At 48.7% G+C, this 13555-nt stretch overlaps 1 protein-coding gene across 3 annotated transcripts in view; it reads right to left on the bottom strand.

The window, feature by feature from the left end:
* Positions 1 to 8455: 8455 nt before the first annotated feature.
* Positions 8456 to 13555, bottom strand: part of JADE2 (jade family PHD finger 2) — a 72580-nt gene continuing 67480 nt past the window's right edge. For 2 of the 3 annotated variants that reach the window (XM_032124638.1, XM_032124636.1), the window contains one exon: positions 8456 to 13012. In XM_032124638.1, coding sequence (XP_031980529.1) covers positions 12156 to 13012 — 857 coding nt within the window. In that variant the 3' untranslated portion in view covers positions 8456 to 12155. The remainder of the gene's footprint in view (positions 13013 to 13555) is intronic. The other variant, XM_032124637.1, reaches the window with a different exon arrangement.

A 13555-nucleotide genomic window follows, 5' to 3' on the forward strand; every position in this document is an offset into this window, starting at 1 on the left:
GTTTTAAAGGCATTTCATGCTGGGGTTCACCTCTGCCTTGGGAAAACCCAGAGAGAAATTGCAGATGTGTGGGGAACATTTACAGTTTAAACATCACACTCAATAGGAACCCGTCCTGCTCAGGCTGGGCTCTGATCTAATATTCCCAGCCTCCATCTGTCCTGTTGCTCTGACACACCAAGGGCCTGCAATTCCAGAAGAAGTCCAGCCATTTCCCTCTGGCTCAAATGGTCCATGCCTTTATCCAAAAAGGATCTCCAAGTGCTTTTTGATTCTGAGCTGGGGATGCAGCAGCTTCTGGGCAGCTGAAAGGGGGGGCTCTGTCTCCATCAGGTGGATTCTGGTCCATCACTAAAAGCAAATGTAGCTTTTATTTATTTTCACAATTTCTTTGCGTTAACCACATGTGTACAGCCAAGCAGTGTTTGTACCTGACAAGAGCCCACGAATTTCAGCTTCTCTCCACCCTTCCCCTGTGGCTTTGCTGCAATGTTTGCTGCACTAGTGGTTCATGGGGAGCTCACTGAAAGTGCCAAAGCTGGGAGCCGTGGCAGAGTTGTCCTTCCATGGGCACAGCAAGTGCCACTGCAGGCAGTAGGACAGTTTCCTCAGCTGCTCCTAGGCTATCCCAGGGGATGAAATCACTCTGCAGGCACTCAGTGTGATCCACGTGGCAGTTCAAACCAGCCCAGTGGCACTGCGCTCCCAAAAGTGTTTTCCCCAGCACTGGGATGCCTGCCCGCAGTCAGCAGTGTCCAGACTGGAGCATGCACAACTGGGGTGTTCATCATCAGGATTTTGGCAGTGGCCTTGTTGGGGCCTCATATTCCTGCAGAAAAGAGCAATTCCCACGTGCTGCTACCACAAAAGCTGCTCCTCTGTGCACAGCCCTGTGTAACTCTGGGTCACCTCTGCTCCCTGTTCCAGAGGCTGCTCTGGGAGAGTTGGAGCGGGCTGGGGAAAACCCTGTCTGCAGCAGGCTGAGTGTTGCTCCTTTATGAAGTTTTCATTTATTTATGGATTTATTTTGCCAGGTCCAGCCTAGCTCCCACCCACCAGCTTGCTGGGTGGTGAGCCACCAGGACAGGCACACGGGGATAGCTCAGTGTCATTTGAAGGAGCAGTGATGGCTCTGGTGTGTTCTGCAGCATAGTCACCTGCCCATGGGGCTGGAGTGCCAATTTGCCATCAAAATAGACTTGAAAAGTCTTAAAATTATTGTGGTTACATCTTCTCACTGTTTACATCACTAAGTGCACACAGTGCATAAGGAAGCTGATGATCCTCAGGCTGCAGTAGTGCTGAACATCCTGGCATGCCTCGGGGTCCATGTCCTTATCCCTGTCCCTGTTCCCCTCCCTGTCCCTGTCCCCGCTGCTGGGGTGGGAAGGTGCTCAGCAGGGCTGTGCTGCCAGTGCAGCAGTGAGGGGAAGCTCTCCTGGAGCAAAGCCCCTCTCCACTGCAGCAGACCCAACACAAACTGCTTGGAGAGCTGCGTCAGGGAGGGGGACATCAGCCCTGGTTTGTCTTCCTGAAGCCAGCTGGCCCAGATCGACCGCAAAAAACCCCCAGCGTTCCGAAAAGCAGCATCGTCTCGAGCAGAGCTGGTGGCTGTGAGGCGGCGGGGGGAGGAAGGAAGGAAGAAGGGGCCGGGCGCTGCCGGGAAGCCAAATGCGCTGGGTTTGGCCGGCTCTCCCCGGCAGCCTGTGGGATCCTGCGGCTCAGGCTGACACCGGCTGTTGCTGCGGAGATGACTCATGTGTTTCGCAGCGAAGATGATGCTCTCGGTGCCGCCGAGTGATGCCTTCGCTTTCCTTCCCTCCCCAGGTGAAGGTGCCAAAAACCTTCCAGTACCTAAAGGGGCTGCAAGAATGCTGGAGAGGGATTTTTACAAGGGCATGGAGTGACAGGAGAAATGGGAATGGCTTTAAGCTGAAGGAGGGTAGATTTATATTAGATATTAAAAGGAAATTCTTCCCTGTGAGGGTGGCACTGGCACTGGCACAGGTTTCCCATAGAAGCTTTATCTTCCCCATCCCTGGAAGTGTTCAAGGCCAGTTTGGATGGGGCTTGGAGCAACCTGGGGTAGTGAAAGGTGTCCCTGCCCATGGCAGGAGGTTGTAAATGAACTTTAAGGTTCCTTCCAACCCAGTCCAAACTGTGACTCTGTGAAAACTGCACTGAGGGCAGACGATGGCTATGGGGGATGGCAAAGCAGGGGTTGAGCCCTGCATGGGACCAGCAGCGCCACAGCTCCTCTTCTTCTTAGCCAGGAGAAATTAGGAAATTAGGAGGGAGGTATGTTCCCTGCTTTGATAATTTGGGGACATAATTACACATGCTGGAGTGGGAACTGGGCATCCCCGAGTGCTGCTGAGCTGCACTGAGCTGCGCCAGTGCTCAGCTGTGTGGGGCACTCGGGGAGTGGGATCAAAGCCAGCATATGAGCTGGGGGCCAGTGACGAGAGGAACAGAGCTGGGGCTGGGTCGGGGGCAGAGGTGTTTCAGTCCAGGCTTTTCTTTCAGTTTATGTTTGATCGTGAAACAAATTCGTCTGTGGAGGATCTGAGCCTGTCAGTCCTCTTGCTCCTATCGGGGCTAAGAGCACCCTAAAAGGGGCTGCAGCACCCATGGGAGGCCAGGCTTGGAAGCCGAGGTCTGACAGTCAGAGGTGCCAGGCAGCGAACCAGTGTCAGCCTGCCCACTGCCTTCGGCTCCTGGTGCGGGTACAAGCCTCCCCGGCTTTCGGTGTTTCGCGTGTCGTTCGTTCCCCCACACCAAGAGTTCAGGGTTCTGGCTTTCAGTCTGGGGTGAGTCAAACTCTCAGAGCAAAATGTAACTGAAATTGCTGCCTGTGGCTGGCTTTCCACTTGGACCAGATCGCGGGAGCATCCTCAGGGGGGACAGCCCTGCTCTGTCATGTCCTACAGGGGGACACAGTCACAGCCCCACCCTCTGGGAAAGACAAAGAGGCACAAAATGAAGAGAAGGGAACGGGGATATTTTGTCAACAAAACCCCTGCTCCTGCTGCTTCCCTTCTGAGGGCTGCAGATGCTCATTCCAGCTGGGTTTAGCCTACGGCTGAGTCTGAAAGATGTTTCAGTTGCTGCAGCAAACAGACTCCTGGTTCTTTCCAGTCATTCAGCACTGAGCCAATTCCTTCCTTATTTACCCCATCAGTACAGCCCTTCAGGTCCACAAACCTTTCCCCCAAATACCTCCTTTCCAACAAACTTCTTTCATTGACACATTCACAGAAACCAAAAGGCAAAATGAGTTTGTATATGCATGACAATTTCAATTCTGCCAGCCCCCAGCATCACAGCTCTCCAGCAGCCAGCAAACACCACCCTCAGACTGGAAAATCAGCTGAAATGTGATTTTTGTGAGGGCCCCAGTGTGGTTCCTCTGGCTATCAGGCAGCACTGCCCTCAGCTTGGCCATCCCTGCCTTAGTGTAAGGTGATTCTGTTTGCTGAAGCAGCTGTTGTCCACTTAATTGTCAGGAGGTGGGAACCCTTAGCCAAAGACTTTATGAAACTATAAAAAAAAAAACCAGTGAGCAGTCTCAGAAGCCAGTAATGGCATCCTATGTTCCCCCATTAGGAAGCAGAGAGTTATACTGAGTTTCAAATCTCAGGTCATGTTTTCCAACAGGCAGCTGAGAGCCAGGGGCAGCAGTGACATCTCCCTTGGTGTCAGGTGAGGCTGTTACTTCATCATCACTGAATATCCTCTAATGCTTGGGATGGAAAACACTGCAGATCCCTCTCAGGGGGGCTAGTGGGATGGTGGGAGGGAGCTGTGGTTGCTGGTGGAGTGAGGTCTGCACGGCAACTCTCAGCATACTCTCAGCTCTGGTTGTGTCAGTGCCACACCATGCCCTCGCCGCTATCAGCCTGTGCCCCTGGAGCTCAGCTATTTATACTCCTTTATTTATACTCCTTCTTCCTCCTTGTGTGTTTGTATGAGCCAGTTTTGGACCTGTTGTGCACCACACACAGAGGACTGGGGAGATGCTCACAGGCTTCAGATCAGAGCAGTGACCTAAGTCCTCACAGCTCAGCAGACATCTGGCTCTTGCTCTGCCAATAAATGTGCCTTGTGGCTGACTGTGCCTTGGCATCCTTGTGATTCAGCCTAAAATATCAGCCATGGGTCCTTTTGCTACTAGAGGAGAGCTGGTGCCAAGCAGGTGATGCTGGTGACACAGGGATGTGTGTCCCTAACTTGCCTCTGGCCATACAGTGATGCTGCTTGGCCCTGTGCTGCTCTGGAGCTGCTCCCTGTGTGGAGGATTTAAAAACCTGATTGGAACCAGCTCATTCCCCATGGCTCTCCAGAACATCCCTTCAGAGGGAGGCTGGACTGTGCCAGGTCTGTGTGCTGGTCTCTCTGTGTGTCAAGGACTCCTCTGTCCCCCAGCATGGCACCTGGCTCAAGCTGGCTTTGGGAATGCATGGCACAAGGGCTGGCATCCCTGCTGCTGTGCTTTATCCCCCAAACTTACTCATTTTAAAGCTGGAGCTTCAAAAATTGCTGATTTCCCTCTTTTAGAAATGCTTTATTTATCCTGCTTTCTTATTAAGGGCAGGAATTCATCCCCCGCCTGCCGGTCGCTCCGTGGAGTGTCAGTGTTATTTGTGGTATCCCATACAACAAACACCTATTTATAGCTGAGCATTCTTGGAAGGGGTTTTGGTACCTTGTTTTCTGCAGGGAATTTTCTCTCTTGCAGGGTACTGCATTCCAGCCTGCACAGGGAGATGTCTGGATGAAGGCAGAGCACGTGGCAGGTCCATTCCCACATGGATGGCTGGTGTCCTCAGCATCTCTCTCCTGAGAATAATCTTCCCAGGAATTATGGCTGCAGATGTATTATTTTGCTTTCTTGACCTGCCGTTTTTTTCCTTGGAAAGATTCCATTTCATTGATCCGACCATTTGGAGCTCATTGCAGGGCTGCTAATGACCAGGTGTAACAGCAGTATTTTAACCTCTGCATTTTCTCTTCATGCTCAGTGTCAGCATTATAAAGTACCACTTAAAATATAAGCACAGGCAGTCAATTACATTAATCTTTATTACATCTGAATGTACAGCAGCTACTCCTGAAGAAAAACACTGTGTCTGATACTCAGCAGAGTGGGTTTAGCTGGGAAACACCATCCCAGCACTTCAGGAAATGCCAAAATCCCACCACCTTGGGAAACTCCATCCCACCACTGCACAGACCAGCAGAGCTCAGACTCCCCAGGGCTCGTTTCTCAGGGCACCCACAGCACAAACAACACCTCCAGCACCTGACTTCTGATTTTGGAAAGGAGTTGCATTCCTCTTACCTCCTATTTCCCCTATAACCTCTGCTGTTTGAATGATTTCTACCCGATGGCAGACAAGGTCCAGGATCTGTACCCATAGCACCCTCCCATGGATGAGGGATGATATGGGCAAAGCTGTAAGCTCACTCTGTCCCCCCAAAACTTGGCCAGGGGCTAAACACCTCTCCACCATGACTTAATGGTGGATCTCCAGTATATTTGGCCATCTCAGGAGAAGGAAGAGCTGCCTGCAACCAATACCAGTCCCAATTTATCCCCAAGCTAAGTTGCCATGGGAAAACGTACCTGATTAAACCCGCCATGAAAAAATGCCTGGTTAGACCCTCCACAAGTCTATTTTTCACTTGTGCATTAAACGAACAGGGAATGAGTTTGTCAGATAGAGTTTGGGATGGGCAAGATGGCAGAGGCAGCACTTGTGAAACCCTCTGAATCAGCCAGGGTCGACATTGGCTGCAGTGGGACTTTTCCCCTGTTTTGTGGGTTAGTCATAGGTTTGTTTATTTCTTTAGAGATTTTTTTCTTATTCATCTGTTGCAATCACAGCAGACACATCATTTCACAGCCCTACATGGAAATCTGAGACCAAAGAACTATTTTTAGGGCACAAAATGTCTCCCCTAAATGTATTAACTTTGGAAGAGTAAATATTAAATATGGCCTCATCACATTAGAGGCATTTATGCAGAAGTACAGCACCAGCAGTTTTAATGGTTAGGGGAAATTATGTTATACCACCAGCACTTAATCAAACACAATAAAACAAGGTCTTACTGCAATTCTTTCAGGATAAGCTGAAGGAAAATTAATTCCTTTCCACATCCATTGCTAATGATTTACTGACACTGGGGCATATTTGACCCATTAGTATTTATGGTGGCACTTGCAATACTTATGCAAAACATATAGGGACTAGCCTAACATTTATTTTGCAATTAAATTGAAATGATTCTTTGGCTACTCACTCCAAACCGAGGCATTCAGCACCATCTGTGATGAGGATACTATAAGCAAACCCTGAGTGAGCACCCTAGGGAAGCCCTATGTGCTCAAACTGCCTACAAATAGATATTTTTAATAATAGCTTTTTAGTAAGTTTATTGGGGAATAATTTCTCAGGATGGGCTCTAGGACAGTGTGGAGCTGCTGGTGGAGCCCCAGTACCCCAGGTCTGTCTGTCCCTGCTCTGTTGAGTGCCTGGAAAACCAGCAGTGCCCTTGTGGCTGGTGGCTCTCCCCTGGTGATGGTGATGGGCAGCGGGGTGGCTGCCTGGGTTCGGTACCCAGGGTTTGGGTCCTGGCCTTGTGGAACTCCCTCCTGCACCTCACTCCTTCAAAAGCCAGCTTGGGGTTTAGAAGGTGTCTGTCTAAACAGAAAAATGTCAGATGTGAGCTGCAGAGCTGTTCTTGGTGAGTTGGTTTTGTTGTCAGCTTGGTTATTCTATCTCCTGTGAAATGAGCTCAGTGGGAGGGGACGCAACATACAGAGGTGATGTAGTCTTTTTAGCAGCCCAAAATTCTATGTGCAGGCATTTTTGTTCCATTGCCCATTTCCACGATACATCCAACTAGACCATCCCAACCATCTTGTCTAATGCAGGTGCCAAAAGGCAGGGATGCATCTCCCCAGGAATTTGGCTAGCTCTCTCTTCCATGAGCCTTAAATATTTTGGAGACAAAATTGTTGCCAGTTTGTGAAGATGATGCCTCATGTTCTCCAGCATCAGATCTCTGAGATCCATCTGGGCTTGGCATTACCCCCTTGGACATTTTGAGGCTGGGAAGGGGGCTGCTGTTTGGGGTTAAACTGCAACACGCAGGCTGGCCTTGCTCCCTGCTTTATGGAATTGAACTCCTGAATATCTCCCTGCCTAGAACAGGTGAAAAACTTAATAGAGAAGGCTACTCTTTAACTGGCTTTTTGACAGGTTCATGAGTGTTGCTGTGGGCATCACACCTGCACCGAGGGGCTCTTGGGACCAGACAGGAGTCTGGGGTGCCTGGAGAGCTGTGAGTAAGAGCACAGCCCAGTAACCAAATTCGTACTTTGCAATAAACCAATCTGTTGCCTTTTCATTGAAGAGCTACATGTAAGGCCATGGTAGTTGTCTCCACCCCCCAGAAGACCCATCTCAGATGAATAGTTTTGCTCCCTCTTCACTGTGCACCATGACCTGCCTGATTAATCAGTTCACTAACAAATTTACTGAAGTATGTCTAATAAACAGCTCATTTTCCTTCAGCAGCTTGGGCACTTTCACAGAAGAAAAATGTGCCAGTAAAAGCCAAAGAAGGTAGAAGAGCCATTCCTTGATGACTCGAGTATTTGCTGAAGCAAGGCAAGCACCCTTACGTGTGGCCTCCAAACCAGCCAAGCATGCACAGGAAGATGTGGATCCCTCTCAAGTTTTTAAAGCTGTGTGATGAACCCTGTGCTCCCACCACACTCCACAGGTGGAGGGTCAGGCCCTAAACCACAGCCCGTATCAGCAGAATCACAGAATGGCTTGGGCTGGAAGGGACTTTGGAGATCATACAGTTCCAATCCCCTTCCATGGACAGGGATGCCACTCACTAGATCAGGTTGCTGGTTGGTATCAGCAGGATACAAGGAATGTCTTACAAACAGGAACACATTGCTGGAGTATTTTGGATTTCACAGCTTGCTTTTGCTCCCATGAATAGCAAATCTAGCAGCGTGTTTCCCTGCCTGTTACACTAGCTCCTGGTGCAAGAAGCTGTTCCTCTGAGCATCCTGTCTTGCAGCAGGACTTCCCCTGCGGGCTTTGCTCCAAGTCTTCAAAACAAGACATAAATATCCACAAGAAAGGTGGCTACCTTGAATTATAGAAACTTTCAGGCAGGGGAAACCTTGTGAACATCCTCTTGCTTGGGTTTGCCCTTCCAGCTGTGACAAATGTCTCCAGCTGTGTTTCCCAAGAGGTGGCTGAGATTTGGCAATGGAAATGTCAACGGAAATGCAATAGAAGTTCAAAAATTTGCTACTTACAGGCAGAGTGGCTGCATCAGCAGGGCTGGATTAGCCCTGCATCCCCACAGAGCTCATCCCTGGGATGAGTTTGCTCTGTGTGACCATGCTCACACCGACACGAGGTACACAGGAAACACTGCTTTATTGACTGCATTTGCCAACACACTGAGGAATGCAAAGGGTTTTTCTTTCATAAGCAATGGGCCATGGTCCCAATGTGTATTAAAGCATACACTGTATCTAAACAGGATGAAAATAATGGCAGACAGAGCTATTCCAAGGCAACACAAATAGCATGCATAATACAGTCTCACACAGAACGAGTTTGATAACATTATATTGCTTTAAGGATTAACTAACATGGAAAATGTACAAAAAGGAGAAATAGGTTTTTGCATTAATGAAAAATACATTTTTTCTCTACAAAGGAATTTCTAATACAAGAAAATAAATATTGCAACATAAGCCAAAAATAATTTAAAATTGCTCTTTTCAATATATTTTCAATATTTCTCTTTTGTATTAACAAATGGCACATCACGTTCTTTGAAACAAAGAAAACAGAAGGGTTTCTCCTCCTGCGACATTCATATCGTTTCCTGTAACTGATGTGAAGTGGGTTGTTTTGAATGTGGAATGGCGCAAACTGCAGGGGATTTCCTTAAAGAACAACCAAACCTCATGCTCTGCCCTGTAGCAGCATCCTCCTGCATCCTGCATCCCTCTTGGCTCTGTTCTGCATCCGACCTTGGGGCAAGCTCCATAGGACAGCAGGCATCCTAACTCCGTAAAATAGGTGCAAGCAAAAAAAAAACAAAAAAAAACCCCAAAAAACAAAACAAAAAAAGATGGGCGTGGGTAAAATGGGAGTGTGGAATGGGAGCTGTCCTGTGGAAACTCTCTCAAACATCGGGGTTGGGGCTGGTGTGGGGCTGTGCTCCATCAGGGAATGATGCTTTCTGCATCCTCATCTCAACAGCAGCTGCTTCTCCAAGGAAACAGGTGCTCTTACAGTGCAAACGTCGATTCCTGCAGTTTATACATCTTAAAAGATAACATTTCCGTACTAAAATAAACCTTTTTTTTCTTCTCTTTCTATTCATTTCAAAATACATTTACATTAACATCAAAAATATTTTCCTTGTGCATTTTCTCTCCAGAACACCAGACTCCCCTGCTCCGAGGACACTCCAGGCAGGGGATGCTCTGGGGTGGCTGCAGCCATCCTGCCATGGTCCAGCCCTTGCTCAGCCCCGCAGCTCACCAGAGCCCTTTTCCTCCTGTCTATTCCCTCCATCCCATTCTTCTCCCTGTGCCCCACCAGCTCCCTTAGCTTTCCTCCCCCCCATCTCCTGATGGCAAAACACGATGCCTGATGTTTTGGGAGTGTTTCAAACTGTGTTACTGCCCAATGCTGGCGGTGCCAGGTCGGTTGTTCTTTAAAGTTTCCCCCTTTTTGCTTTCCTGTACTGAGAAGACAAGTAGTGCAGAAGCTGATGAATGGAACTGTGTACAGTGAAATTTGTGGATTGCTTTTTTTTTTAATCATAATTGAGTGAAGCACACTGAAGCAAGATTCATTAAAAGGCAGCATATTGATTATTGTTATGACTTGTATACTAAGATACTGGAGCTAAAGCTAGCAAGCCTGATAAGATAAACTAAGTCCTATTTACTGTATTTAACATTATCTGAACATACTGAGCCTTAATTAATGAGCGGATTTTCATTTCCAACCTCAATGGATTATGCTAATTTATAACAAAGGTGGCTCCTGTTTTGTTGGTATTTTGCTGTTTTTTTGTTTTTTTTTTTCCACTAATAACTTGTGTCACATTTTTCCCATCTGAGGAAGATTCCTTCCCAGGCACGGTCAGTCTCAGCCAGGTGAGTGTTGGGCTTAGGCAGGGCTGGGCATCCCACCCAAAGCCCCCACCACTTGCCGTGCCTGGGATCAGCTGGGCTGTCATCGCTGATCTTTGCTGCAATTTCCATTGCTGATCTTTGCTGCAATTTTATCAATAATAAGGACTTTGGAAGGCTGATAAAGATGATGATCTACTCTAAAACATCAATTGAAATAGTCTCAGTTTCAAAAAGAAAGCTCACAGTGAAATGAGCAAAAAGCATCGGAAACCAAAACGGCAGGATGCGGTCTTGGAGCAGCAGCATCCCTCGGAGCAAGCTTGGAACCTAACGCCGCAGCAGTGTGGTATGAGCGTGTCTTTAGTCCTTGGTTGCTAAATAACTTCCAATTGTTTTTCATAATGACAAGTTTCCGGTTTCTGGCTGTGCTGCTTGACTGTCAAAATATTTCTTTGGCATCCACAAAATTCTTTGACTGATTGGTTTGACAATTGCAAGGTTTTTTGTTTAGTGATGGGTTTAACCGGTTGCAGAAGTGTCCCAGGTTTGGGTTGGTTGGTTTTTTTTTGTGGTTTTTTTTTTGTTTTTTTTAAACATTTTTTATTTTTAAAAAACAACAACAACAAAAGTTTCAGTGAATTCCTTTTTTTTTTTGTTCCCTGAGCTCACACTGGGGTCACTCCAATAAAACACGTAGCATGACTTAACTGTGACCTTTGAAGCCAAAACCGAAGTAATGGTGCAATTAAGTGCAAACATGGAAATTCGCCTGACTTATAGGTAACATGGGCTTTTAAACAACATTTAAGGCTTATTGGGGACATTTTATGCATTAAATTATTGTAATATTTATAATGTCAGCTTCTGTGAATCACCCCTCCACAACGAGTCAACAGCTTGTAACCAGGATTTAAGGTAAAAAAAACCAAACCAAAACAAAGGATGGAGAGGAATAAATTCACCATTTCCATTGTAGCATTTAGTAGGAAAACACAATGGTGGTGGCAAGGGTTGTCATTTCCCCTCAGTGACAGCAAATTTGGCCTTGGGGCCATGGTTTTGGTGTGCAAGGGGGATTTCAAATGTGCTGCTCTGGCATGGTGACACCACGGCAGCACTGGAGAGAAGCACGGGCAGAAAAAAATCGCTCAACCTCCCAGGTTACACCAACCCTGACTCCCCACGGTGGTTTTAAAGGATGCGTTCCTCCTCCATCCTGCCCCACATTTCCATTTTCCACTTGCTGATCCATTCACCTGAATAAATCACTTCAGTGTTTCTAACAACCTCAACAGGGGCAAGGACAGGGAGGAATTTTGCATCCTGGCTCCCGGACGGATCCCAACCAGATGGAAAAGTGAAGGGAAAAATAATGACCAAGGGTTTTTTTCCCTAAAAATAGAAATATAACATTGCTCTCTTCCACCCCAAGCGTTTTCCTCCAACAAGCTTTTTGTGCTTTAGTCATTATTTATTTTAGAATCACTTATTTTGCTTCCTTGTCTCCGCACACACAGGTGGGAATTTCCCCTCCCACAGCTGGCCACTGCCGGACCCTCTTACTCGCTCCCTGCTCTGAGGGCAACCGTCCCAGGCAGAAATCTGCCTCTCATTAAATAATGCCCATTAATTGAACTGTCATCCCTGCAGAAAGCACAGGTACCGGCACCCTCCACCCTCTCAGCAGCCTTGGCATCGGTCCTGGGGGGTGCCGGCTTGCGTTCCCGGGAAGTGAGGTCCGGCAGGGAGCCTGGGAGAGACCACTGCTGTCACAGTCATTGATGTCGGTGAAGCTGAAGCTGTATCTCAAGCATATCGAGAAGAGAAAAGACAACAGTGCCGAATTTCCAACTATATACACATATTAAAAACCCCCCTCGCTGTGATACCAGGCAGAAATTGGACATGGCAGTTGGAACTGGGTTGAGGCCTCATCGAGCCGGTGTGGTTGGATGAGTTAGGATGCCAGGATGCTCATCCTGACGATGTCCTCACCGGCTGCATCCAGCTGGCCCCGCTGCGCCCGGCCACTGCGGGACTCCCCGTCTGAGTCGCTCATCTCGGCGTCGGAGAAGTATCCGTCCGTGTCGGCGTCGAAGCGACGCAAGGGAGCTCCGCCAGCGCCGTCCGCCTTGGGGGGCTGCGACCGCCGCGCCCCCCGGCTCTCCTTTGGTAATTTGAACCGCACGATGGTTTTGGGGCTACCTACGGAGTCAGGCACTTTGGCCGCAGGGCCGGGCTCTGTCTGAGCGCAGCGCGGCGTCTCCTCCTCCTCCTCCTTGCTGACGCAGCCCCGTGTCCCAGCAGGGGGGTGAGGCTCGCTGGTTTTCTGGAGAGAGCCCTTCTTGGCCGCCTTTTTGGCCTCGCCCGTCCCTTTGCGGTCGGTGGGAAGCTTTGCTGCCCCTTTTTCCGACTTGCTTGGTCTGGAATCCAGAGCGAAGGGCTTGGCAGGATCATCCGACAAGTTGCTGGCATTGTTAGTCCAGGGCTCTGAGCCCTCCGGGTGGCCCCCACCCACTGCAGAGGGGCTGCTCCTCGGCAGCTTTTTCTTAGTGTTCGTTCTCGTTCTGCTTTTCACTTTCTTTGTGGTCTCACTCTGCCTGAATGGGGACCTGAGGGAATGGTCCATCATGAAGCTCAGCAAGGTTTCCTCATCCTGGAGGAGCTCCTCGGAGAGGCCAGGGGTGCTGTCCTCGTGGTGGGCATTGTTGAGTGACCACTCGCTCATTGCCATGTTCTCCGCAGTGATCTGCACTGACTGTGCCAACCAGCTGTTGAAGAAGGTCCCATCGATGGGGAAGGAGGTTGACAAGCCTGGGAAAAACAAGAGTGGAAGATTGCCTCAGAAGCCAGAAACATTCATGTTGCCCTCTGTCATCATCACCTACTCCACCTAAACTCCCTGGCACTGGAGAAACACTCAAGAGATCAACTATAATGCACCACATCCAGACACAGAGGAGGGTTTAATCCAGCACCAGTGCTGAATTTGGGGTTCATTGAGGTCGCAGCACAACAACCCAAGCAGTCCCTCACATCCAACTCTCCATGAACCTTCCTGAATCCAAACCAAGCATCTTCCTTCAGCAAAGATGACAAGCAATGACATATCCCAGCACAGGTGGAAACATTCTTGTGCAAAAGTGGAAGACAAACAATTCAAGTGTAAGTTGAAAAATGTGGTGACAGAGCAGGACTTGTGCCCAGGCAAGGGGTGACATGTTCCCCAAGAAGCAGCTGCTGCCAGGCCACCACCAGAGCCAAGCAGCCGGTGTGGTGATGGGACCACTGCTACATCTGCACGTCTGAGAACATCTCAAAAGATGTGGAAACTGAAGAAGAGGAGCAGAGATGAAG

This window comes from Corvus moneduloides, chromosome 15, assembly GCF_009650955.1.
Source record: "Corvus moneduloides isolate bCorMon1 chromosome 15, bCorMon1.pri, whole genome shotgun sequence".
Taxonomy (NCBI): Eukaryota; Metazoa; Chordata; class Aves; order Passeriformes; family Corvidae; genus Corvus; species Corvus moneduloides.